General features: G+C 40.0%; 1 protein-coding gene across 3 annotated transcripts in view; it reads right to left on the reverse strand.

Annotated features, from left to right (window-relative positions):
- Positions 1–27,794, reverse strand: part of METAP1D (methionyl aminopeptidase type 1D, mitochondrial) — a 129,223-nt gene that overhangs the window by 10,614 nt on the left and 90,815 nt on the right. For all 3 annotated transcript variants that reach the window (XM_075284152.1, XM_075284154.1, XM_075284153.1), the window contains one exon: positions 6,095–6,192. In XM_075284152.1, coding sequence (XP_075140253.1) covers positions 6,095–6,192 — 98 coding nt within the window. The remainder of the gene's footprint in view (positions 1–6,094; positions 6,193–27,794) is intronic.

Here is a 27,794-nt window from a genome sequence, read left to right on the forward strand (position 1 = left end):
ACACTGCAGATCGGTGTGCTTAAAAAGATCTTATCATTAAATCTAATTTTTTTGTCTCTAACATGTAGAAATAGCCTTAAGAAAGGCTATTCTTCTCCTACCTTTAGATGTCTTCTCTGGGCTGCTGTTCGGTATAAATCCCGCTTTCCATCAGTATGCAAATTAGTTCTCTTGCAGCACTGGGGGCGGGCCCCAGCGCTCAAACAGCACTGGGGGTGTCCCCAATGCTGTGAGAGAAATCTCCAGCGCCGCTTCCATCTTCTTCAGGAACGGGCTCTCTTCGCATCTTCTTCTGGTGCTGGCTTCAGACTTCTAGGCTTACTGTGTAAGGGGCCATGTTCTAGTGGCCGGCAGGCATCTGCAGTCGGCTATGCCCTAGGCCCGGGGCCTAGAAGTTTAAACCCAGCACTGGAAAACTCATTTGCATACCAATGGAAACCGGGATTTATAACAAACGTCGGCCCAGGGAAGACATCTAAAGGTAGGAGAAGAATAGCCTTTCTTAAGGCTATTTCTACATGTTAGGGACAAAAAAAATTGAGTTTTAATGATAGGATCCCTTTAAACTTTTGGTGACATTATTGTCACAGGACATTAGACTAGGAGGATGATGTCACCAAAAGTACTTGTAATGCTGATAGCACTGGAGAAGAAAATGGAGGCATGGTGATCTGACTGTATAAGAGCAGGGAACTATGTACAGTGTATGAGACAATGGGGTTATAGGGAGCAGATTATGTGAGAGGCGGGGAGGCATTTTGACAGATCGGGGAAGGCAGAATAGGGGAATAGTACTCAAATGAATCTATGGTAATGCATGGTATCTGCAGGTATCAGAGACCTCCTGTTTACACAACAACCAATGGTATAAAAAACAGGTCACAATGTGCTCATGTGATTACTGAAGAAGGGGAAAAGCAGGATAAGGAAAAACACTGTGAGGAGACAACGATTACTATTAGAGGAAGGTCTTTCAGACAATATAATGAGTGAATAAATAACAAGTTATACAGGTATTTTTCCATTAGACTATATATCTCAATCTTCTCGGTTTCTACAGTTCTCTAACACTCTGGAGATTAGACAGGCTCACTTTAAGACAATGTATATTTAAAACGATATAGAGTATATATATATATATATATATATATATATATATATATATATATATATTATGACTGGATGTATACAGTATGTAGTTTCATGGAAAGGACTTATACTTGTACTGTTTTTAGGCCAGTCGTGGGTGTAGTTGAATCTTCTCCATCTTTTGGAGCACTTACTATTACTAATTCGTTCTGTTCGTTCTAATCTCTGTGGCAGTCTGGAGAATGCTGCGCCCTGCCAAACCATTCTCAATCTGGAATGTACAAATCGTCTTGGAAATACTGTTTATTTTAATGTACATTTACTTGTGTCTGAGCCTTTCTTAGGACTGAGGCTTTGTCTCCCTTTTATTCTCTTCTAGGATGGGATGTACATAAGTGTTAATGAATTTGGGTAAACTGAGTCGAGTTGCGCAACATGACTGTATGGATATTGGGAAGAATATGCAAATCTGTCTCCCATGATGTTAATATAAGAAGACAGTGCCTCAGTCATGCAGCCCACTAATGTGGATATTGTGGAAGACAATTATCTGTCCCTTCAGGTGATGATGTGAGGATATAGCTGTATCTGTGATAAGGCCTATGTCACCTTATGAGAAGAGAAATGGAACAGGAGCCTCGTCAATTGAAGGGTATGTTCAGCATTGTCATGAAAAAAAAATTGAATATGTTCATACATGTATCATTTATACTGCACTACCTTATATTGATGGCTTGCTTGTGAATCTGCAAGTTCAGAGCTCAGGGTATGTTCTTGTTAAAGCAAGCACCTTCTATTGTTCCACTCTCTTTCAGAATTCTCACCTGTGGGCAGCCCAGTGTCTCAAAGTTTTGCAGAAACGTTCTCAAGGATATAGTGAATGTAAATACTCTAACCTGGTCTGATCACAAATGCATCTGTAGTGCTCAGGAGGGAACAAACAAGGAGCAAAGGGGGGGGGGGAATAATATATGACTGTGGAATCAGACTACAGACTGGGTTGGTTTGTCTGTAACCATGGAACAGATACATATGCAAAACAGTAGACTGCTAAAATTATTTTTATTCTTGTCTCAGTTTTTATTTTAGATTTTGTAATATCAGTGGACTGACGGCAATAAGGAGATGCATCGTTATAGATGACATTTGGTCAGAAAGCAACAAGTAAGACCAGTGGCGTAACTAGGAATGGCGGGGACCTAAGGCAAACATTTAACATGACCCCCCCCCCCCCCCCCCGTCGCCTGCATCGGTAGTGGCTGCCGCCAGGCCCCTGATGTCCCGGCCCTGTGGCAGCCACTATTGCTTCTGCCCAGGTAGTTACACCCCTGAGAAAGACTAGGTTCACACTAGCGCTTGCTCTGAATTTGTGGATTCCGTTACCATTCACTTGAAGAAGGCAAGCAAGCAGGACTTTTCTCTCTGCATTTTTCAGGCGGAAACCTGATGGCCCCCATTATAGTCTTTTTAAGCGGACTGGGTTTTCCATTTTCCGGGTCCCGAAGAACGGAAACCCGAACACTAGTGTGAACCTAGTGCGAATATGGCAACAAGCAAAGGCAGGGGAAAGATGACTGCGGAATCAGATTACAGACAGGGTTTGTTTGTAGTCTGTAACCATGGGGCAGCCTCAATCTTTCAACGCATACGTTTGCATAGCAACTATATCTAACAAATATTAGATTTAATTCTCCTTTATTTTAGATTTTGTATTGAACAGAAGGCAACGAGTCTAGTCTGTAACCATGGAGCAGCAGTCGCATCAACCACTTAACACCCATATTCGCATAGCAACTATATACACAAATAATAGGTTTAACACGAATATTATTTCCTTTGTCATCTCAGTTTTTAATTTTAGATTTTGTACTATCAGCGGACAGCTTACAATAAAGAGCTGCATCCCTATAGATGACATTTAACCACTGTCAATGTCAATGCTCTCCATACTATACGATTCCTAGTTTTGACGCCTCCATCCCACCGGTCCCCGAGCCAGTCTGGAGAACAGACTGCAGAAAACAGTAGAGTATAAGAAGCCATAATTAAAAGATCCCGGTCATGGAGGAGAATTATAGCAAAGTGGCAGAGCAAAGCGAAGGCTGGAGATAACACAAGTGTACAGTAAAAGATTAGAGCAATAAGTGCTGGCAGAAGGATGTTAAGCCTTGAATGAGAGGAGGGGAATTTTACAATTAACGCAGATGTGAATAGAAAGTTGGCAGCCATGAATATATATAAGAGGTAATGAAAACCTGTAAGTCTAACAATGATATTCTGAATCAATTGCAATAATAGAAGGGATCAGTCCATTTAAATAGTCACCTAGTACACGGTGAACCGCAGCTTGGCGTTCTCCAGGCATACTTCATATTGGCTACTTCATATTGTTCCTCTATTGTACTTAAATAAAATTTTCAACATCTGCAAAACTGATCTCCTTATAAGAATTTTTTGCTTTCTCGCTGCCAACACAAATATCTTAAGAGAGACATGTGGTGGTGTCATTCGTACAATGTCGCCATTGTTAAGCGCCGGGAAGGTGAATAGGAAAGGTAGCACAATACGTATATTCTCTTTCAAACACTTAAAGGGGAAAAGCACCTTAAAATGGTGGCTTGAATTACATGTTAAACTTCTCCTGTGAATGTTTGCAGAGAATATTTTCTCTTGGTTCCAAGCCAGAATTCCATACATTCCAGCGCTGGAAAGTCTGAATGGTTTTATGCCTTCTGACATTAGGCTGTACAGGTGCATCATGGGAGAACCGGTCTCATGCGATCATATTGGCATGAAGAATTTAAAGGCACATGAAAGGATGAACAATACACGGTATTACACTTCCCTTTTCAGATGACCCAGCAATTATACTATTTGGGGGCACTAAGGAGCATTATATTTTGTAAGGAGCACGCCGTATAATACTTCTTATTGCCCCCACACGCAGACCCTGAGAGCGGTCAGGAGAAACACTTTCCTTCCTCACCACTGTCTTTTAGCATTAATGCACTGCTACAATGGCAGCAAAAATTGAAAATCCCATCCCTGCTGCAGTGATAGTCATGGGTTCATGCTAAAGGACAGCAGTCAGTGTGATCTGGAAACAGTTAATTTGATACAAAACAGAAGATAGTCAACTAATCTCACTTTTTAACTGTCCTGTTTGGTTGTCTTTTGTTCATCACAATTCTTAGAGATAAGTTACTTTTTGACTATCTCCGAAACCGCCATACCATTGAGATCTACTGGTCACTGTTCTGAGATCTACTGGTCACTGTTCTGAGATCTACTGGTCACTGTTCTGAGATCTTCTGTCTCACTGTTCTGAGATCTACTGGTCACTTCTGAGATCTACTGGTCACTGTTCTGAGATCTTCTGTATCACTGTTCTGAGATCTTCTGTCTCACTGTTCTGAGATCTACTGGTCACTGTTCTGAGATCTTCTGTCTCACTGTTCTGAGATCTACTGGTCACTGTTCTGAGATCTACTGATCACTGTTCTGAGATCTTCTGTATCACTGTTCTGAGATCTTCTGTCTCACTGTTCTGAGATCTACTGGTCACTGTTCTGAGATCTTCTGTCTCACTGTTCTGAGATCTACTGGTCACTTCTGAGATCTACTGGTCACTGTTCTGAGATCTACTGGTCACTGTTCTGAGATCTACTGGTCACTGTTCTGAGATCTACTGGTCACTGTTCTGAGATCTTCTGTCTCACTGTTCTGAGATCTACTGGGCACTGTTCTGAGATCTACTGGTCACTGTTCTGAGATCTTCTGTCTCACTGTTCTGAGATCTACTGGTCACTGTTCTGAGATCTTCTGTATCACTGTTCTGAGATCTTCTGTCTCACTGTTCTGAGATCTACTGGTCACTGTTCTGAGATCTTCTGTCTCACTGTTCTGAGATCTACTGGTCACTGTTCTGAGATCTACTGGTCACTGTTCTGAGATCTTCTGTGTCACTGTTCTGAGATCTACTGGTCACTGTTCTGAGATCTTCTGTCTCACTGTTCTGAGATCTACTGGTCACTGTTCTGAGATCTTCTGTCTCACTGTTCTGAGATCTACTGGTCACTTCTGAGATCTACTGGTCACTGTTTTGAGATCTTCTGTCTCACTGTTCTGAGATCTACTGGTCACTGTTCTGAGATCTTCAGTATCACTGTTCTGAAATCTTCTGTATCACTGTTCTGAGATCTACTGGTCACTGTGCTGAAATCTCCTGATCACTGTTCTGAAATCTCCTGGACACTGTTCTGAGATCTACTGGTCACTGTTCTGAGACCTACTGGTCACTTCTGAGATCTTCTGTATCACTTTTCTGAGATCTACTGGTCACTCTTCTGAGATCTTCTGTATCACTGTTCTGAGATCTTCTGTCTCACTGTTCTGAAATCTACTGGTCACTGTTCTGAGATCTTGTGGTCACTGTGCTGAAATCTCCTGATCACTGTTCTGAGATCTACTGGACACTGTTCTGAGATCTTCTGTCTCACTGTTTTGAAATCTCCTGGTCACTGTTCTGAGATCTCCTGGTCACTATACTGAGATCTACTGGTCACTGTTCTGAGATCTACTGGTCACTGTTCTGAGATCTTGTGGTCACTGTGCTCAAATCTCCTGATCACTGTTCTGAGATCTTCCATCTCACTGTTCTGAGATCTTGTGGTCACTGTGCTCAAATCTCCTGATCACTGTTCTGAGATCTTCCATCTCACTGTTCTGAGATCTCCTGGTCAGTGTTCTGAGATCTTCCATCTCACTGTTCTGAGATCTCCTGGTCAGTGTTCTGAGATCTACTGTTCACTGTTCTGAGATCTCCTGGTCACTGTGCTGAGATCTACTGGTAGTTCACAAATGACTCTTTGGCCACCACAGCTCTATGTTCGCATCTATCTGGATTATCTGTGAGGATTACAATATATAATATCCCAGACAACATTAATTGACTATACATCATTACATAATTTCCAAAAATATGGAACCCAGTTACATTACTTACCATGATGCCAAATTTCAGGGTGCCCATGAAAATAGGAACCAATTCCATGACCAATGAATTGAGGGCAGACAGTGAAATTGTTCTCTTTGGCAATCCGGCTATAAAATGAATAAATACAAAAATAAATCAACATATAAATTCTACATTGAGAAGTTGTTGCAGGATTGACATGAGTTTCCATGCTGTGAAAGCTTTACACATTGCTATAAGTAGTTTAAATGGATGTGTTTTTGCAGTTTTGGCATCTTATACAATATACAGGATGGAGGGGAGTGTGTGTTCAGGTGGTGGTTATGTAAGTTGCATGGCAGGGAAAACCAACTTATGATGCCTCCAGTGCCCAGGAGCAGCCCCTTCATGTGCAGTGCTCACGCTCCATATATATATATATATATGTATATATATATATATATATATATATATATATATATATATATATATATATACAGAGAGAGAGAGGGGGGGATAGTAGCATTGGGGAAATATAGTTCATGTCATTCAGCAAATGCAAAGTAAATCTTTAGACATTCAACCCAGCAGAGAAATCCACATCCCATACTGTACAAGGCAGCAAAATAATAAAGAATGTTATATGACGTTATTTTCTGGCATGTTATATAGATCATTCCTCTATATTTCGATGTTGTTGGTTTAGTCCTAGATAAATGGCTCTATTGGATATTTTCCATTTCTGTAAAAATCTAGGGAAGACACGGTTTCTGCCAGAAGACACATTCATGTTCTTGCCACTGACAGCTTTATCAGCGATGTCAACGATTATTTATGCCCTGTTGGTTTATAGCACCGCCATGTTTTCACCAATAGGACTGACGTTGACAAATTTTCAATGGAAAACCAAGTGTTGAAGGACCTGAGTACCCAGGAACCCCTGCAAAGACATGGAGAACGTACAGATTTTATGCAGATGTTTTGCTTGGTTGGATTTGTACCTAGGACCCCAGCGCTAACCATTGTGTTGTTCACATTACACATAGTTTTGTCTCCTTTATTAAATTTTCCATGTAAGAATTTTCCAAATAATTGTAATTCAATTCAGCCTTCCCCATGTGGAATAGCAGAATGTGCATGCTATTTTCATTTTCCCTGTAACCTTGTCCTTAGCATGCTTGCCAACTCTCCTGGAACGTCCATGAGGCTCCCAAAAACTCAGATAAGTGAGCAAATCTTCCAGGTCTGATAGAATGTTTCCACATCAGTCGTGATTGCTGCCATCATATTTCAGCTATGGCCCAAGGGGAAGTGGCCAACATATTGCTTATCCATGCTGCAAGAAAGGCACTCAAAAAAAGAGGTCTGCAAATGCCCAAAGGGACATGGTCATGCTACACTTCACACACCACACTTCCGAATTAACAAGTAGCAAGTATGTCCTCAATATATCTTAAAGGGGTATTCCAAACATAGAAACAGTGGTGCAATCTGTAAGATACAATTCTGTCTTGATTTGCATAAAAAATCTAACCTACATGATGTGGACGATGTTTATCATGTGCTTAGACACTTTTTCAACTTGGCTGACCTGGAGTAGTTTAGAAGAAAAGGATTTGGCTAAAAGAGATTTTCCCATAACAGGGTTTCACCTGCTTTCCTGTCTCCTCTCCCCGTCACTTCCTGATTAATTAAGAAGTGGGTGGGATTAGCATTTTTGAGGAACAAGTCTGAACTCCTGGAATGTACTTGTTCTAAACTGCAGATTGTTATCTCTGGATTTACATACAGAGAAAACAGAGTCACTGATCAAGAAACTGTTCTAGTCCTTATTATTAGGGCTCAGCAGTATAGAACATTTTGCAGAGTTGATAGACTACTACATTAGCTGGCAGTCACAGTTAAGAACCAGCCTGGCCAATGCTGCTGGACGGGTGGTAGTCTGAAACCTATGGAACAAGGTTTGGAGGACACATATGGGGAACTCAATTGTACCTGAGTAAGATAGATAAAGCAATATATTAGGTAAATACTTCATTTAGCTTAACCTACAACCAGGGCTGTGGAGTAGGTAGGTCAAAACACTGGCTCTGAGTCCTCTCCTACTCCTCCATAATTGACTGACAGCCATGGTCAGACAGATGCAGTAAAAATCTTCTAATTTACGATCAAGCCAGTGATTGAATGAATATAAAACACACTATACATCCAATTAATTATGGAATATTAATAATTGTATAATATAATTTTAAATAATTAATCATTTTATTTTGAAGACTCAGTTGTAAACTTTTTTCCATGCAAAACTGGCTCCATCTACACGACTCCAACTCCATAGCCCTGAACTGATCTGCATGAGAATTAACCACATTGTCATTCAGTGACTTGGCTTTACCATGTGTAATAAACTGTACATCTAGTTAATTACACAACTCAAGATCCTTGTTATGCGGATACACCAAAGTGTCCCAGAATTGCACTAAGACAAGTAATAAATATTAATTCATTGAATGGTAATTGATGCAACTGATGCTTCCATTTTCACTAGTGCAGGACTGTATACAGTATACTTGTCAGCAAAGTGGAGTTAAAGGGTATATCCAATTATAAAGAAACTTTTCAAAAATAAATAGTACAGGTGAATATAAGAAACTTTGTAATATATCTCATTAAAGAAATATGTTTCCTTCCCCTTTCATTACACAGAAATCTATGGAGAGGGGAGGGAGCGACTGAGAAAGACACACTAATAACTGCAGCTGCTATACTGTGATTCAGGGAACTCTGAACACTGCTATGCTTCTCAATAAGAATCTACCACTACATAGAAAGAGACAATAAATCAACAGCCTTGTCCACAGACTACTATGTGTGAAGGGAATATGGAGACAGACTCTCTGTAAATAAACAGTCTGAGTGAAGATAAATTGGAGACCAATGTAAAATGTGGAGAAGGAAACAGATTTCTTTAATATGATATATTACAAAGTTTCTTATATTCACCTGTACTATTTGTTTATAATTGAAGGTATGCACGGAAGCAAATTTTAACCAGATGGGAGAATTGTCAGATAATATGGAGGTATGCTATGACTGAAGAGGGGCGGTACATGAAAAGGCCAGCGATAAAGGACTGTAATGTTGGTAAGTATACAATTGTTAAGATGGGGTCCCGCAGGTTCCCTGTCCAGCGCACAGCGCCACCTAACCTTCGCCCGTGACGTCGTGCAGTGATCTGTATGGACTCTAAGTCCAGCTTTCTGCCTACTGAGCATGCACGGACCTTTTCGAGGCACTCAGAGGCTAAGTCCCATTCTGCCCATACTGAGCATGTCCGGTGAAGTTATGCCACCACCCCTGTGGGCAGGGACTTGCCTTTATATAGTGTGAGCCGACCCCCACCCAGTGCTCACACTTTGATTTATTACTTTGAGACAGGAGGTCAGGGCTAGGTTCCAGTGAAAGGCAGGAGCAGTCTAGGTATCTAGTTAGGATTCGTTGGCTCTGCCAGTGGGAATCTGTAAGGCCTACTGAACTGTCTAGTTACTCTATAGCTCCTTGCTGTTGTGGAGCCCTTTATGTTGCTGACCAGGGGTGACGCTTAACCCCTGGCAGCCTTTCCTGTGAAGCAGGCTGAAGCTTTTACTAGTGCCTATTCCTCTGCTGTGATTTAGCAGAGGTCTGTTGCAAGGCTTCATTCAGCTTCACCCAGCAGCTTTGCACAGGTGCACTTACCCAGTGAGGTTAACTGGTGAGAGTTGGTTTGCAGTCTGTTCACATTGTAACCGCACCAACACCACTGCCAGTGCAGTTAACTGGTGGTTAGCCTTTCAGGCACACGGCTGTCCCTCAGGGGGCCTGTGCACCTCACTGCAGTGTCTTCCAGTCTAGCGGTTCTGTCTCGTTTAAAATTATTATTTCCATATATATAGACAGAACCATAACAACAATACTGATAGACATGACGCGTCTTTACTATGCTGGAACAATACAACACCCCGCACATTTCATTACGGTAATACAACTTCTAAATGAACCCACAAGATTTCCAATGTGAAGTTAAATTGTTCCTTTTTTTGTCTTTCAGGTACATAAAATATGTATAAAATCAAAACCATCCTGTGAAGGTCTGCATGCTGGTAACACGAGCCAGTAAGATGTTCAAGAGGTTTGTTAGTCTGCTCAATGTTACAACCTCAGGAAATGATGCGGGACCAGCAGAGGTTAACGCCATGTAAAAGCACAGCGCTAAACAAAGATTACAGCAAATATTATGCTAATCATATGCAGATGTGCGGTTATCATAAATATGCCCGATTCATTAAGACCTATTAAAATTAATTTGGGCAAATAATGTTATGCTTAATAGGGAATCACTATAAATGGCACTAAGTATAATTTCTGACAAATTAAATGCAAGTAAGTGATGACTTGGAGTCGACCAACGTATATATAGAGGACATTTATAGGCCAGACGATGACTCAATAAAAATGATAAACTAATTGCAAAAACGGGAAAAAAAAAACTAAATATGGATCCTATATAGAAAATGTCTTACAACATCACCGATTTAGTGTATCCTCTCTATGCCATAAGGTCCCTATTAAATAATAAAAAAATAAATCACAACCATAATTTTGGGAAGTAAAGAGTTTGGTGATGAGGCCATTCAATTCAATGCTTCATTCTCTTTAAGTTTAGGTTCACATGTGCACTTGGGTTAGCGGACCCGAAGAACCGAAACCCAATCCACTTAAAAAGTGGTTACCTGCAGACCCATAGACTATAATTGGTTCCATTGGGTTTTCATCCGGTTTCCACTCAAAAATTGCAGAGTATTTTTCAAGTAGAATGGGGGATGGAATCCCTGAATAGAATCCGGGCGCAGGTGAGAACCTAGCCCAGTCCTGTACTAGGTAAACTCTAGAATAGTCTAGGTCTTGACTGATGGGATCTAAGTATTGGATTTGTATGGCTTATGTACTGTTTGTTCATCTGATAGACTTCACTCACTAGCTGATGGTGTATATTTTTCATATCATAGCATTGGCTGCCCATTCTCCATTTCACACAATGGCCCACATTTACTAATAGTTAGATAGTGTAAACTTAGACAGGTAGTCTGAAAAAGAACCAGATTTATCATGGTGGCTGATGCTGGATGGTAATCTGGTGTATCTTTACACCGTTGAGTCTAAGTTTCCAACACCTTTTAGTTGGCTTGTTTTAAATCAGAATTTTCCGATAAAATTTTGGCGCATTTTGAAATTGGGAATGTATATATTAACGACGTTCTTTATAGGTAGGCTGAAAGACTTTATCATTTCGGCTCACGTGTAAGTTCCTTGTACCAGTTATTGGGATATCCAGTATCTAATATGTATGTAAATATTACTGGGAGCCATGCATGTCTTTCTGCTCCATCCTAGCACCGCCCAATTGACAGTAGAGAACATAACTGTGCTGAAACTAACAAAAATGATTACTTAGGAATGGTGAGGGCTAAGGAAAAAATTCCAACCAGGCCAGATTTAGTGAAACAGCGACTATGGAGGAATGTAGTGAATTGGAGGTGGTATACACTGTACAGCATTCGGCCAATCAACGCTGGTTCTGCCGGAGGCTCGTCTTTGCTAGTTGGGAGAGCTGGCAGCTTGTGGTTATGCGGGAGCTGACTTTTTCTCATAGGAATGCATTGACCAGCGTTGATTAACTGAATGCTATACCAAGTACAGCATAACCGCAAGCTGCCAGCTCTCCTGACTAGCAAGGACGAGCCTGCTGCAGAACCAGTGTTGATTGGCTGAATGATATACAATGTATAGCATTCAGCCAATCAAAGCTGGTTCTGCAGGACGAGTAAGGGCCAGTTCACATTAGCGCTTGCCTCTTGTCCGGAAGGAGTCCGCAGGAGGACCCCCCCAAATGGAATATCAGTGTATCTGCAAGCGCTGGACAGTTAAGCACACGGACCCTATAGCATATAATGGGCTCCGTGTGCTCGCCGCGTACTGCCCGCATGAATCATTTGTGCGGGCAGTGCGCTGCAAGTACACAGAGCCCATTATATGCTATGGGGTCCGTGTGCTTAACTGTCCAGCGCTTGCAGTTGCGCTGATATTCCGTTCAGGGGGTCCTCCTGCGGACTCCTTCTGGACGGGAGGCAAGCGCTAATGTGAACCGGCCCATAGTCTATGGGGTCTGTGCGCTTTAACTGCACTTCGCTCCTCCTAAACACTCTCCTCCTGCTACTCGTGGACTTGGTGACTCTCCTTTAGTCTAATAGTGGTTTCCCCTGAAACAAGCATTTTTTCCCATAGACTATCATGGGATTTGATCGAGTAGTCGAATATTGAGGCTCTACTCAAAACGAATCTCGAATCTCGAATATTTCACTACTCGCTCATCTCTACTGGTTATGTTAATTGAATGTCCTTTTACACAAGACCCATGGATTCCTCTTTTCCTTATAAATATTCTACATTCTACATTTTGTACTTGTGTTCATTCTTGGTTATTAATAAGCTCATTCACATTTTTTGTATTTCTGAATACAATATGTCTTTCCCACCTTGGAATGGCTGGACCTATTTTGTATTAAACATGATAATAAAAGGAGCAAGAGGGGGAAGATGATGAGATGTTTATTGGATGGTCATGAAACCTGTATTTTATATGAAGTAAAAATTGGAAGTAGAATCACTTCTGTTAGAGCAGTACATTATGTTGTTCCTCTGTTATTCCTCCTAGAAAGGTATAAATAAATCGACAATTTGGGTGTTACCAGTTGGCGGGGTGTCAGTCTGACATTGTCCAATTTCTTGAAGGAATAACCAAGGAACGACACAACGCAACAAAAAGATGCTCTAGAATTGTTATGTCCTGGAGAATACAAGTGTTTAAAGAACAGACGGCAACACATCCTTTAGAAGGTGGATAACAGTAGACCTTGTTTGAAGAACAGCTACATATGGATGGTCTGTGTTTGCCACAGGTGGACAATTCCTTTTACCATGGCTATAGGGATACATTGACGCCGCCATATTTGTTTTAAACCTAAATGAATGTTATAGGGGTTATAAACTTTTTAAAAATTGATGATCAATCCTTAAGATAGTTTAAGATACCATAGCTGTTTCTTAGCGCACAACAGCTCATTGTTTACATGCTGGACGCTGCTCTCTCTCCGTACTTTTAGTAGCAGTGGTTTGGGTACCTCAGCGGTAGCTCATAGTCATAATGGGGCAATGCTAGAGTAGTCATAGCTGCCACCACTAAAGGTAAGGTGAGAGAGCAGTGCAGCACCCAATGGGTTTACAATATCGGGCCACAGCTGACCTGTGGGGGTCCCAATATTTGGACTCTTGTCAATCTAAACTTCATGGCCTTTAATCCCTTTAAAGTAATTGCAATTTTTTTTTTCATTTCCCTGTGGGTAATGAACTGGCAGACACGTGAGGCAGAAGAGGAACAAGAAGGGCAGTGGATTTCAAGATGGATTAGGCGAGTGTAAGAATGTTATAGGGAAGGTTACATAGGAGAAAGTTGCAGTAGTCTAATGTTGATACGTACAAGTATTTTGATTAAATCAGGGCCGAGGTAACGATTTTAGAAATGTTGTATGGCAAGAGGTGTCAATGACAGGTGTGTGATCTTAGGACATGGCGGAACAAAAAGCAATTCCAAGGCAGTGGATTTGTAAAAAATGAGGCAATGAGCTGTTTACTGTTCCATTATGGAGTTGCAATACTGTTGGAGAAAGATGATGAATTTTGGCCATGTCGCGTGTGCTCACAAAAAGGGTCAAACTCAAGTAATATTGCCGGAACATCCAAAATTCTGGCAACGAGGTCACGAAAACTGAAGCTATGGAAAGTGCCTGGAATGTAGAGGAACAAGGAAGATCCCTGGACCTTACAACATTGTCATGGCTTACAATAGTCACTATTCTAGGAGAACATTAGGAGGTAAATTTCTTATAGTTTGCCTTCACTGAAGATGTATAGATATTAAAAGAATCAATTTAGAGACAATTTTTTCAGACAAAAACAATGAGTAACAAAGACAATAATGGAGTAACCCAAAGTTTCAGGTAGGTCATTATAAAATCTATGGTAATATAAGACCAAGGAATGTTAGGAATAGAAATCTCACCATGTCCAGTCAGAGGAGACCTTGATACCTTGGGGACTAGTGCTATATAGAATGGGACAGCAAAGCAGAGTCATCTCCAATCACTACCACGTAGGGTATTTACAGGGAATTTATTAAACTATATGTTGGTTTATTAAATATGTTTTTCATCTGATTTAATTTTCTGATGGTATTTTTTGTACAAAATAAGGACGCACATCTGACTTGAACTACTGCTAACTGTATTTAGCTTTAGAGATGATTGGAGATGACTCATTGACTGCTATTGAAAAGTGTTGTGGGCATGCTCTGTGACCTGTGAAGAGGTCAATGTGCAGGGAGGGGGAGAGCTATGGCTATGACCTATTGTCAGTGACGGATCCTGTGCTAACTGCTTTATTACAGAGGCATTAACTTATATTGTTATACTGCTTGTGATGATAATGAGATGACTCTATAGATTAGGAAACATTGTACTTTTATGATAATTAGTGTCGGACTAAAAACTGCAAGATTTCACAAAATAACAGTAACTCCTCCAAAAGAAGAAGCAACCCATCCACAGATATTATGTTTTTTTTGTTTTTTTTTAGGTTTTTGCCCCCTATCAGTACAGGGCAGGGTACTGTCTGGCTGGGTGAGAGGTCTAGACATGGGTCCAGAGGGGTACTATGTCTCATTATGGAGACACCACTGTGAGGTGTACAGGGACTTAATAGACCATGCATGCCCTGCTAAGGATTCTTTTCCTGTTGGATGAGTTACTCTGGTTGGCTATTATTCCCAGATTATGCTATTAGGGAACTATCTTCTGAGAGGTGGCGCTAGAGCAAGTTCATGTTTTTCACCCAGAATTCTTAACAGGGTATACATGGACTAAAAAGACATCATTCTGTATAATGCCTTAAAAATATGTTTAACATAAAATCTATATGTAAATAGTAGGACACACAGGTAACATTTTCCAACCTCCTTCGACCACTACCACTGGCGACTCCCTGGGCTATACTGTACAACAGGGGTGCTCACACATTTTAAGCATGTGAGCTACTTTAGAAACTGACCAAGGGATAAGATCTACTACCCACTTCTTGTGAGCGGAGGTGGGGCGGGGCTGGGGCAGGCCAGGGGCGGGGCCTATGGATGGGGCGGCGCGTGAGAGCAGGAGACAGCTCTCCGGTGTCTGCTTGTTCACAAAGCAGGCTTAGGATCATCTCCGGACACTGGCAGGCGGAGCTGCCGCAGCCCTGACTGCGAACGAGTGCAAGGCCCCGGCCTGCCAGTGTCTGGAGATGATTCTCAGCCTGCGCTGTCAACAAGCAGACACCAATCCCGCGATTGACCCATACGTCCTTCGCGATCGACCGGTAGATCGCGATCGATGTATTGGGCACCCTTGCTCTACAAGTTCCAGGAGACATTTCACTGTCCACTGTACGGCATACACAAATAGGAAGGAAGCATGTCTCTCTAATATGGCTTCCTTCAAGGAAGTTACTAAAACAGAAACCTAAAGGTACTGAGGTTCACTTCACTTCAATTCACTTTAAAGTAGTTTTCCATTCATTAGCTCTTAGATCTGAATAATATGTTTTTATTATTTCACTCTTTTAGAGTAAACTGGTTAATTGGTAAAAAAAAACAAAAAAAACCTCCAAGTATTAAATGTGTTTTGGGTTTGAGTTGGTATTTCCATCTAATGGATCGGAGTCATTACCGGATAGATTGTTAGCACAGTAGCTGAGCCCTAATAGGCCAGGCCCTTTAATGTGGTATAGTCGCAGTCTTGAGCACATAAGTGCCTTGTTTTTTCATGTTTGATTAGTTTTAGAAAATATCTCCTTCCAAATTTGTGGTCAAATCGACTTCCTTTCTAAATTAAAGAGCTGCCGTATTGTAAATAAGTATACCTACACAGTAAGAACCCAGCGACTGAAAATACACTAATGGAAATAGATCCTGAATTCAATGAGCTATTAAACTACAGCCAGTGCTTTTTATTACTTAAAATAAAACATGAAAAACTTTTAAAAATGATAAAATGTCGTGTCTACATCTCCTCTGCAGACCTACACATCTCCTGGGTAACAAACAAACTCTAGGTAGTCTCATCCTGCGGTCATAATCCTTTCCATCACTGAGGAGGAAGTATAACTACAGGATGAGACTACACAGAGTTTGTTTGTAGTCTGTTACCATGGAAACACATTGGGTTCTAGAACAGCTGTAGACTTAAAGGGAATATGTTGCCAAGAAATAACCAATTGTTTAAATCACGTTTTTATGTTGAACATATTTTTTTAAGAATTTTTGGTGATGCCAGCGAAAATGCATGTGGCTCTCCATGTACATCCGCCTACTGGCCATGTGTCAAGGATGTGCACTGCCTGGTGTTCCTTACTGCTCACTAATACAATGGATATCTTACAGTCAATCTGGTCCCTATGGGACACGTATTGCGTTAATCCATGTTCAGGCTGTTTTTTATTGGTTGCTCATTTTATTATGCTTTGAGGTTATACTATGTTTGCAATCGTGTATACAACTTTAAGAAAACTATTTTAAAAGTATTAAAGAGATCCTATCATTTAAACTGATTTTTTTCTGCTTATCATGTAGGAATAGCCTTAAGAAAGGCTATTCGTCTCCTATCTTTAGATGTCTTCTCCGCACAGCCGTTTCGTAGAAATCCCGGTTTTCGCCAGTATGCAAATGAGTTCTCTCACAGCACTGAGTGTGGACCCCAACGCTCAAACAGCACTGGAGGCGTCCCTAATGCTGCAAGATACTGTGGAAGTGGCCATTTTCTTGTGGCCGGCGAGCATGCACAGTAGGCTTTGCAGATCGTTCGAGAAATAGTACCAGCGTAGCCCCGTTAGGAAAGGTAAAACTCTTCATTTAATCCATGAGAAAATGTAGTACACACATGTGAAAATATAGAAACTGCGCCAGACTGACGCGTTTCGGATAATGGTATCCTTTCTCAAAGTCTGGTCTGAGAAAAGAGACTCACACAATCTCCTATGTAGGACCACAATCTCAACGTCATAATTGACAAGTGATTACAGGTGTCCGATCTTATACCGGCTCTACACAGGGAACAATACATCATAAATACAAAACAAACACATAAAAACACAAAACAAAATTTATAATGACAAAATTGCACAGATAAAAACATGATAAAAAACTTTGAGTGAAGGAATAACAAGGATAGTCTGTGTTCTGTTAGTTTTCTTACCTGTCAAGGAAAAAGACTCGGCAAGATGTACTGGCTGGCTCCGATAAGCTACTGCCAGTACTGTCATATAATTTTCTATCCTAGTTTGCCCACACTAAAGATGAACATTGCAGACGTAAATGACAAAACTGCGCGTGCGCAGAAAACCGAAACATACGCTCGTATGCCAAATGATTGTGTGCCAATACTAACACTTCAAATCCCCATACAAGTTTGCCCTCACTAAAGATGAACATTACAGACATAGATGACTTAATTGCGCATGCGTAAAATATACCGGAGCGTGCATTCAAAAATTGGTGGCTATAATACAAAATGTATCACACATAGCTTTGTACTAACCATAGACCAGCCTCAAAAGCAAGGTAAGTATTAAACTGCCATGAAAAGAAAATATTGTATCTATATATGTTAGAATGCAAATCTACTCTGATTATGAGCAAATGTTCTTTACTAAGGGCCAATGCCTATTCTGACAAGATGGAAAACCATATAGACTTGGGAGATAAAAACTCCAATATTGGACAAAAATCAGACATGATAGATGTATGAAACGTCATTGCGTTGATTCATTCCATCTGGAAATCGTGTACCTATTTTCAAGATCCAGAAAACTTCACGTATCCTCACTAATCTTTCCCAGTCACCTCCCCTAACAGGGCGTTTGACCCTTTCTATTCCTTTGAATGTAAGCGGATGGACAAGCCCATTGTGTTTGTAATCAAAATGTCTCGAGACCCCTGTGCTCCTGAGATTATCATCCCTACCTATACTTGAGATGTGCTCTGCTATACGCACCTTTAAGGCTCTAATAGTGCTACCTATATAATGTACCCCACAGTCCGTGCAGGTGATTAAATAAATCACATGATCACTACTACAGTCTATATGATCCCTGATAGTGAACTGTGTAGTACCATCTGTAGTCCTGAAGAAAGTAGAAACATCAGCAAACCTACAGACCCCACACCTACAGTTGCCACATCTATAGAAACCTAAAGAGCGGAGCCAAGTGGTATTGTTGCTCGTATCAGTGAATAGGCTCGGGGAGATGAAATTACCGAGGGTTTTGCCCCTTCTAGATGAAAAATTGCAACCTGTCGATAAGATCTGTTTGAGAATGGGGTCCTGTTTTAACAGAGGAATATTTTCTTTTATGATTTTAATTATCCTGGGATATTCCATACTATATCTAGTGGTAAAATTAACCCCCAAACCCCTATTCTCCGACATAGAACTGCCGGATTTAAACAACAGATCTTGCCTATCCGTATTCATGGCTATTTTGCGTGCCCGTTCAATTGTCCATTTGGGGTACCCTCGTTGCTTTAATCTAGTGCTAGTAATCTGTACTTCTTTACAAAATGCCTCTTGTGTAGAACAGTTACGTTTAACTCTCAAAAATTCTCCAACTGGCAGTGCTTTTTTAGTGCTGTTTGGATGTAAGCTGGAGGCATGCAAAAGCGTATTACCCGCCTCCGGCTTGCGGTAATTCTCAACATGAATTTTACCCGTATCCTGATCACCTGTTAGTCTAACATCCAAAAAATGTATACTTATACTGTCCACATTAAAAGTGAATTTTAAATTATAGGGATTCCCATTGATGTAATTAATAAAATCTATGATGTTCTCTTTGTCTCCCTTCCAAACTAACAGTCCGTCATCTATATATCGGCCATACCATTGGATATGGCCTCTATATGGATTATGATCACAGTATAAGTATTTTTCCTCCCACCACGCCATCACGATGTTAGCCAGCGAGGGGGAGAAACACGCACCCATGGGTGCTCCTCTGGTTTGCAGGAAGAACTGGCCATTGAACATAAAAAAGTTATGATGTAACAGATAATCAGTAATTTGGATAACATACTCATTAAAGTCCGGTTCAAAACTGGCATATGTGTACAAGTAATACAACAAGGCATCAAGTGCCACATTGTGTGGTATTGAAGAGTACAGAGCTGTGACATCACAGCTCACCCAACTGTACTCCCCCCTCCACTGAAACCCATCAAAGATTTTTAATATTTCTTTGGTATCCTTGATGTAACTGGGGGTGCGGAGGACCAAGGGCTGGCAGTAGCTTATCGGAGCCAGCCAGTACATCTTGCCGAGTCTTTTTCCTTGACAGGTAAGAAAACTAACAGAACACAGACTATCCTTGTTATTCCTTCACTCAAAGTTTTTTATCATGTTTTTATCTGTGCAATTTTGTCATTATAAATTTTGTTTTGTGTTTTTATGTGTTTGTTTTGTATTTATGATGTATTGTTCCCTGTGTAGAGCCGGTATAAGATCGGACACCTGTAATCACTTGTCAATTATGACGTTGAGATTGTGGCCCTACATAGGAGATTGTGTGAGTCTCTTTTCTCAGACCAGACTTTGAGAAAGGATACCATTATCCGAAACGCGTCAGTCTGGCGCAGTTTCTATATTTTCACATGCCTGTACTACATTTTCTCATGGATTAAATAAAGAAGAGTTTTACCTTTCCTAACGGGGCTACGCTGGTACTATTTCTCGAACGATCTGCATACTTACAGCTCCAAGCCGAAGGAATCAGTTCCGTGCGATACCCGGCATCTCAAGGAAAGTTAAGTGGAATGGTCATCATTTTTTGATCTGAATTTTATCATTGCTGTTGGTGGCTGAATACTTTTTCCCTGTTCCCTATCCCTAAGTGATTACAGTAGGCTTTGCCCTAGGTCCGAAGCCTAGAAGTTTGAAGCCAACCCCGGAAAAAGACACGAAGAAGACCTGTTCCTGAAGAAGATGGAGTTCTCTCGCAGCATTGGGGATGCCCCCAGTGCTGTTTGAGTGCTGTGGCCCGCCCCCCAGTGCTGCAATAGAACTTATTTGCATACTGATGAAAAAGGGAATTTATACCGAACGGCGTCGTGGAGAAGACATCTAAACGTAGGAGATGAATAGCTATTCCTACATGATAAGCAAAAAAAATTCAGTTTAAATGATAGGACCCCTTCAAGGTATGATGAGTTCTTAGGTATACTGTAAAACATTAAGAATTGTAACTTTGATCATTTGTGCACCACTAAAAGAAGAAGAAAGCTCCACTTGTGAACATTACTTTTACAATATTTCTAAGTTATTTTTAGAATATATCTAAATTCTAATCTACACTTCATGTTAGTTAGACTTGCGTTACTTTTACTGCTTATGATTTACATGGTGTTGCTCGTAATCACAATTTTGCTGGTTTCCTGTTACACGAGTAAAGTGCAAGGTCACAGGCCTGACTGCAAAGTGTAGCTAATCTGTGGTCTGTTTCCAATATCAACCAATAGAAAACTGGACACCTCTATGAAAACCACGTATGTAACTCGAAAATCTGGATAAAGCAAAGTAAAACAATATTTGCTTAAAACTTTTTGCGGCACTTGTTTTTAGCCAAAGCCAGGAGTGGATTGAACAGAAGGGACAAGTAGAAACACTTCATATATATTTCACACTCCTAAGTTTGGCTAAAAAAATACGCGGCAAAATCTGCAACAAAGAAGCAGCTTTTCTGCAACGTGGGGCCTCAACCAGAAGTGGGATTATACTATTACAATATGTCGTTGTTTTTTTCTTATCAGTATGTCTTTGTAGAATGGGAGGAAATCCACACAAACAAATGGAGAACATACAAACTCTTTGCAGATGTTGTTCCTGGCGGGATTCGAACCCAGGACTCCAGCGCTGCAAGGCTGCAGTGCTAACCACTGAGCCACCGTGTTGCCCCTCTGTGTTTTTATACTTATTTAAAACACTATGAATTTGCTTCGAGCTCTGGTCACTGTATAGTATGGGCATCGGACAAAGCCCCAAAGGCTGCGGTAGACCTTAAGAAAAAGTCCTGGACCCTACGAAGTGGGAGAAAGTCTTAAAAAAGAACCCCAAAAAGACCCATTTGTTGCCTGATATATCTCTTGCTGTTCTGGTGAGGCTACTGTGGTGTTGCCCACTAGTCTTTGTTTAATAGAGATGAGCGAGTAGTGAAATATTCGAGAATTCAAAATTCAATTTGATTAGACTTCAATATTCAACTATTCGTTCAAATATCGAATCCCATTATAGTCTATGGGAAAAACATGCTTGTTTCAGGGAAACCAAAATTCGCCGAATTGTAGTCACCAAGTCCACAATGACACCTCAGGAAATGATGCCAACACCCACTGGAATGCAACTGGGACAGAAGGGGAAGCATGTCTGGGGGCATCTAACACACCCAAGTCCCAGTATTATTGTTATTGCTGCTGCTACTGATTTCGCCAGCCAATGACTGTATACATTTTTTTTCCAATGTCTACGTTGTCCTACTTCCGGTCACACCTCCCTTGCATAGTTATTGGTGTAAAAAAAGCGCCAGGGAAGGAGGTTGGGGAATCGAATTTTTAATGCATTTACCGGTATTCGACCGAGTACGAGTATTTCGAATGCCATAGTATTCGATCGAATGCCTACTCGATCAAATACTACTGGTTCATCTCTATTGTTTAATGGACTGTAGTGGTGATGTGCAGCCAGTGTCTTCAGTAGTGATATGGTGGTCCAGCACAACATTGCTGCAGAGTAGTAAACAAAACCCATTGGGAAGCACTTCTTTAAGTCTAGTAAAAGTCTATATATATTTTAAATGGGCATTAACTTTTCAACAAATGTACATCACTAGTACAATATTCTTGTAATATAGCTTTCATTGAGAAGTAACTGTGACAGAAGGTCACAGAGGTTTCCATATTAGAGCTCACATATACGTATATAGAGAGGGGGTAAGAGAGGACTTATCCAGATCTGGTTGAGAAAAGAAACACAGCGGCACAGAAGAGACTGTAAGCACTTAATAAGAAAGCTTCACTTAATGACCCAAGTGCTTTAGCTACATCGATACAGGTCAGTACTTCTCTGGTATGTCTTACATGATCCTGCTGTGCTTCTGCATAAGAGAGTTATTAAGCAGATTCTCCTCTACTTTCTGTGTGCAGCGTATGGGAACCTTCATAGCACCGAGTCTCCACCCAACAGCTCAGAGGAAACTGAAAAGTAGAAACAGAGCCTGCAAAGGGGAAAACTGCTAAAACTGCAGAGTTCAAGTCATATAATGGCCACAAATCGTGTTATCACTCATATACACACTCTGCACTGTTGATTTCTACATACTTTGTTGAAAGTTTAGGAATACTTTAAGTTTACATTTACAAAAAGTATGTGAAAGACTAATACCGAATTATAGGATGTCTTACTTGAAAACTTGGTTAATACTATACTTTACACAAGTTAAGACACATGGATATAGGCACTAATAAGGTTACCGATTTCTCATCATTTTAAGCCATGCCCCTTTGCTTACCGCCATCATGAAAAATGCAGAGGAAGAGGTATGTGACAAAATATTCATCAGTGTCCTTCCTAAAAAAAACGGCACATACACTAGTTTCCTGGCCATCCTGGACCTGCGCAAATGTCCAAAATTCATTGATGACAACTAAATACAACACTTTTACCCTAAATGTCCAAAAATTATTCTTTTTCAATAGAGGATAATTGACATGTCTCGAGTTAATGTCTTGCCTATATTCATGTTCCAACATCTTTCTTAGAACTATACATAGACATACATTCATGGATAACTGATTCAACATATACTTTACTTTACTTTTGGTAGAGTTGGAAGGGACCTCAAGGGCTATCGGGTCCAACCCCCTGCGAGTGCAGGTCTTCCTAAATCATCCCAGCTATATGTTTATCCAGATTCTGCTTGAAGATTTCCATTGATGGAGCGCCCACCACCTCCCGTGGCAGCCTATTCCACTCTCTCACTACCCTCACTGTCAGAAAGTTTTTCCTAATGTCTAATCTGTATCTCTTTCCCTTTAGTTTCATCCCATTGCTTCTTGTACTTCCTTGTGCTAATGAGAATAGGGTAGATCCCTCTGCACTGTGACTACCTTTCAGATATTTGTAGACTGCTATTAAATCTCCCCTCAGCCTTCTCTTCTGCAAACTAAACAATCCCAGTTCTTTTAGCCGCTCCTCATAGGACATGGTTTGCAGACCTTCCACCATTTTGGTTGCTCTTCTCTGGACTTGCTCCAATATATCGATGTCTTTCTTGAATTGAGGCGCCCAGAACTGTACACAGTATTCCAGGTGTGGTCTGACCAGGGAAGAGTACAGCAGAATAATGACCTCTCTTGATCTAGATTCAATGCTTGTCTTAATACATCCCAGAATTTTATTAGCCTTTTTTGCCGCAGCACCGCACTGTTGGCTCATGTTGAATTTGTGATCTACTATTATGCCCAAGTCCTTTTCCCCTATGCTATCACTTAGTTCTATTCCTCCCATACTATATATGTTTTTTACATTTCTGTTACCCAGATGTAGAACTTTGCATTTGTCCCTGTTAAATACCATTTTGTTGGCCTCAGCCCATTGTTCCAGTGTGTCTAAGTCCTTTTGAATACACTCTCTCTCCTCTCTAGTGTTGGCTATTCCTCCTATCTTCGTATCATCTGCAAATTTTATGAGTTCCCCAATAATTCCATTGTCCAGATCATTTATAAAGATATTAAAAAGTACTGGGCCCAGAACAGAGCCCTGTGGCACCCCGCTTTTGACTTTCTTCCAGTTCGATGTGTAGCCATTTAGTATTACTCGTTGTGCCCGATCATTAAGCCAGTTGTGAATCCACCTAACTGATTTTTTGTCAAAGCCATACTTAATCATTTTTTCAATAAGAAGGTTATGTGATACTTTATCAAATGCCTTACTGAAGTCAAGATATACTATGTCCACGGCATTCCCTTGGTCCAACCATTCAGTGATTTTGTTGTAGAAGGAAATCAGGTTAGTCTGACAAGATTTATTGGTCATAAAGCTGTGCTGGCTCTGGTTAATTAATGCCTTCCCATCCAGATACCGAATATAGGAAGGTTGGATGTGGTTTATTTCAAAATATGGTCTAGAATTTCCATTTCATTCCATATACCAATTCATTTTATAAAGTCAAAGGGGTGGAGAGTCAACTGATAACACCAAGCTTGCCACGTCACTAAAAGGTCCCTGTGGTTTGATTGACATCTGTGAGTACAGGGATGTAACTACTTAGCTTTCTTGGAATTTGAGTGCATGCACCGTAGTGATGGGGGGGTGCTTCCGATTCTGGCGCACAAACTGTCTGCCTGGGTGTATGCTCCCCAGCTACTCATGCTTTCTACACCAGAAGAATCAGACACCTAGAGAATCAGGAACACATCTCCATCATTCATGTCACCATGTCACATATGCTGGGATTCTAGGAAAGACAAGTAGTGAGGTCCCTGTTTTCAGAAAAGTCAATCAAACCACTGGGGACGTTAGCAGGCATGGAGACTCTGACTTTATCTGTTGACTCTCCACCCCTTTGACCTTATAAGACTAATTAGCATGTGAAATAAGACTTATATTTTTACACTTTACTGAAATGCTAGGCCATATGAAATGGAACATTTTGACACTATCCAGCTGCTTTATAAGGTACTGGTTTGTAGTCCCAGTTCCCATGGTGTTGTTTCGAACCCCTGGATCTCAAGATGGAACCACCAACCTATTTTGACAGCCCATGGGCTGAACCAATAACAAGGTACACAGACCCATCATGGGAGAGGAAATAATCCCTCTACCTAGCTCAGGGAGTTTTTACTTTGTTACACACAGATGGCCAAATAGTTGATGCCACAACTGTAGAAGACATTGATGATGCTATGAACTTCCTCCATCCATGAAAAGAGAATCTTAAGTATTTCAATATTAGCAAAACAGAGCTGGGAAACGCGTTAGCTGGGAAGAAACTGGTCAACCTCTTGCCAAATTTTTGTTTTCAAATTAACTTTTTCATATTGAGGAATAGTCATAAATTTTCTTACAGTTCACTAAGAAGCAGTTTACACTCCATTTTTTAAGTCAAATGTTTTAGTGATATAACTAGTGCTCAAGAAATTCATGGGCTAAGTGTATACAATTACGACTTCAAGTGCTCATAATGGCTTCCACCACACATGTTAGTCACTCTTAATTCCTTTTTATTCCTAGTGTAAGAAGTAATTGCCTTAACAAAATAAAATAAAAATCTCAAATTAAAAAAATCTTAAAATTCTCTTTACACTGTTGAATATTGTTGAAGTCCCAGACTTCATTCACAGTCATTTTTGATTTACAAATGGCACATAAATCATTCTGTTTTCCTCACAATGAAGTTAAACTTATCTTGTGTTCCTTTTGTCAAAAGCAAATGTGACGGATTGTTATGAACGATAATTTATAGCATTGCACGTTCAACTACGGTGAAAAGCTCGGTAATTGTAATTTACAGTAACTGTCATTCCACATTATTAAACTTGACAATAAAATGATTTATTTTCGACTTTGGCTTATTGTTTAAAATTAAGTAATTGGGAAGAAAAATGTAAAAACCTGAATTTTTTTAAATTTTTTTTAAACATATATTGAAGTAGGTGTAAAAAAAAATATAACTTTCCCATTATAGGCTCATGAAAAACACCCATAAACTAGGATCAACAAACTTTAAGAGCACTGATCTGATCTTCGACTAAACTTACAGGAAATGTACACGTTTGACTGTTTCTACATGAGTTCCAATTATTAAAAAAGGCCACTTTTGTATAGTTCGGTAAACTTTTTTATTGTTAGGATATGATTTTTTTAAAATAATTTTTGGGGGTAATTTAAATTTGTCGTGAAATCGGTCAACTGGTCGTGAAATCGGTCAACTGTGTCGTTCGGTAAAGTTTTTTATTGTTAGGATATCATTTTTAATAAAATAATTTGGGGGGGGTCCTTTAAATTTGTCATGAAATTGGTCAACTGTGTAGTTCGGTAAACTTTTTTTATTGTTAGGATATAATTTTTATAAAATAATTTTTGGGGGTAATCTAAATTTGTTGTGAAATTGGTCAACTGTGTAGTTCGGTAAACTTTTTTATTGTTAGGATATGATTTTTAGAAAATAATTTTTTGGGGTAATTTAAATTTGTCGTGAAATCGGTCAACTGTGTCGTTCGGTAAACTTTTTGATTGTTAGGATATCATTTTTATAAAATCACTTTTTGGGGGTAATTTAAATTTGCCATGAAATCGGTCAACTATGAATCCATTGCCATGTATACGCTATTCGATTTGTTAAATTGAATGTTTATTCCAAAAATTAAAAAAAATTTCAACTTAAAAAATAACTTAAATTTAAAAATTCTAATATATAATAAGATTCTAAATTCTATTCTATGATTCTGACCCATTAACCCGTACAATCATATGTTAATGACATTGCTTTTACTCGTAAAAAAGAAAAAATCTTTTTTATTTCCGCTTCCAACAACTTTCAAAAAAATTCAATTGTTTTTTCCGCGTTGAGAGCGGTATGCATTAGTTATCTCTTGGGCTTACTGGGTTAATATTAATGTAATGCTCCCATTTTGTTGTTTTGTGTTTTTTTTTTCCCTTCAGATACGGAATACATTACAGAGATTGCTGAGTTATGGTATCAGAATATTCATCAGATGCGATCGGAATATAAAAAGAGGACCAATTACCATTTAAGCATGCCAGACAATGACACAAAACAAATGGTACCCGTCTGCTGAAATTTAAATGAGCTCCAGTTTGGATACGGTTGTTTTCGGTGCTACACTATTTTTCCCCCCCCCCCCATTAATATTTAGACTAGGCGAGCAAATTCGCTGCAGACTCGTATTAGGAACCCAATGTCATCTTCAATTACATTCCTTATGCCTTATTTAATGATGTTTTATTTATCCCCGTTAACAGGTTCCATTAATGCAGTGGATAGGCAAAATTTATTTCCCTATATAGAGATTTATCAGAGATCAGAAGTATTTAAAAAAAAATAAAAATTTTTTTTTTAAAAAAAAGAATAGGGCTTTAGCAGCTCCTATTCACCTGGGTGTTGGCGTAGTGTGTGGGTCCCTTTTTTTTTGTCAAGTCGTACACACATACAAAAAAAAGGGAACAAAGGTCAGCACCCAGCCGCCACTTGAATGTGAGATTTTTCTTTTTATTCCTCTTGATGTATAGCAGGCTCTGTGTTATTAGTCTTAATGATAGAAAATTGTAGTGTTGATACAAATTTTTTTTTCAAAGTAGTAGGCGGGAGTTCCATTTGTTAGTAAGTTTTTTCTGCGACTAAAAGCCACGGACAGTACATTTATGTAGCGGTAAAAGGCCTACAAGCTCTTTCCATAGCAGAGCTAATTATTCCTACTGTGACCTTACTGATCTGCGCTGTTTCGAGAACATCTCATCTGCGCGCCTGTTCCTCTGTGTAGATGGTGTCAGGGAATATGAAAAAA

Source organism: Leptodactylus fuscus, chromosome 8 (genome assembly GCF_031893055.1).
Source record: "Leptodactylus fuscus isolate aLepFus1 chromosome 8, aLepFus1.hap2, whole genome shotgun sequence".
NCBI lineage: Eukaryota > Metazoa > Chordata > Amphibia > Anura > Leptodactylidae > Leptodactylus > Leptodactylus fuscus.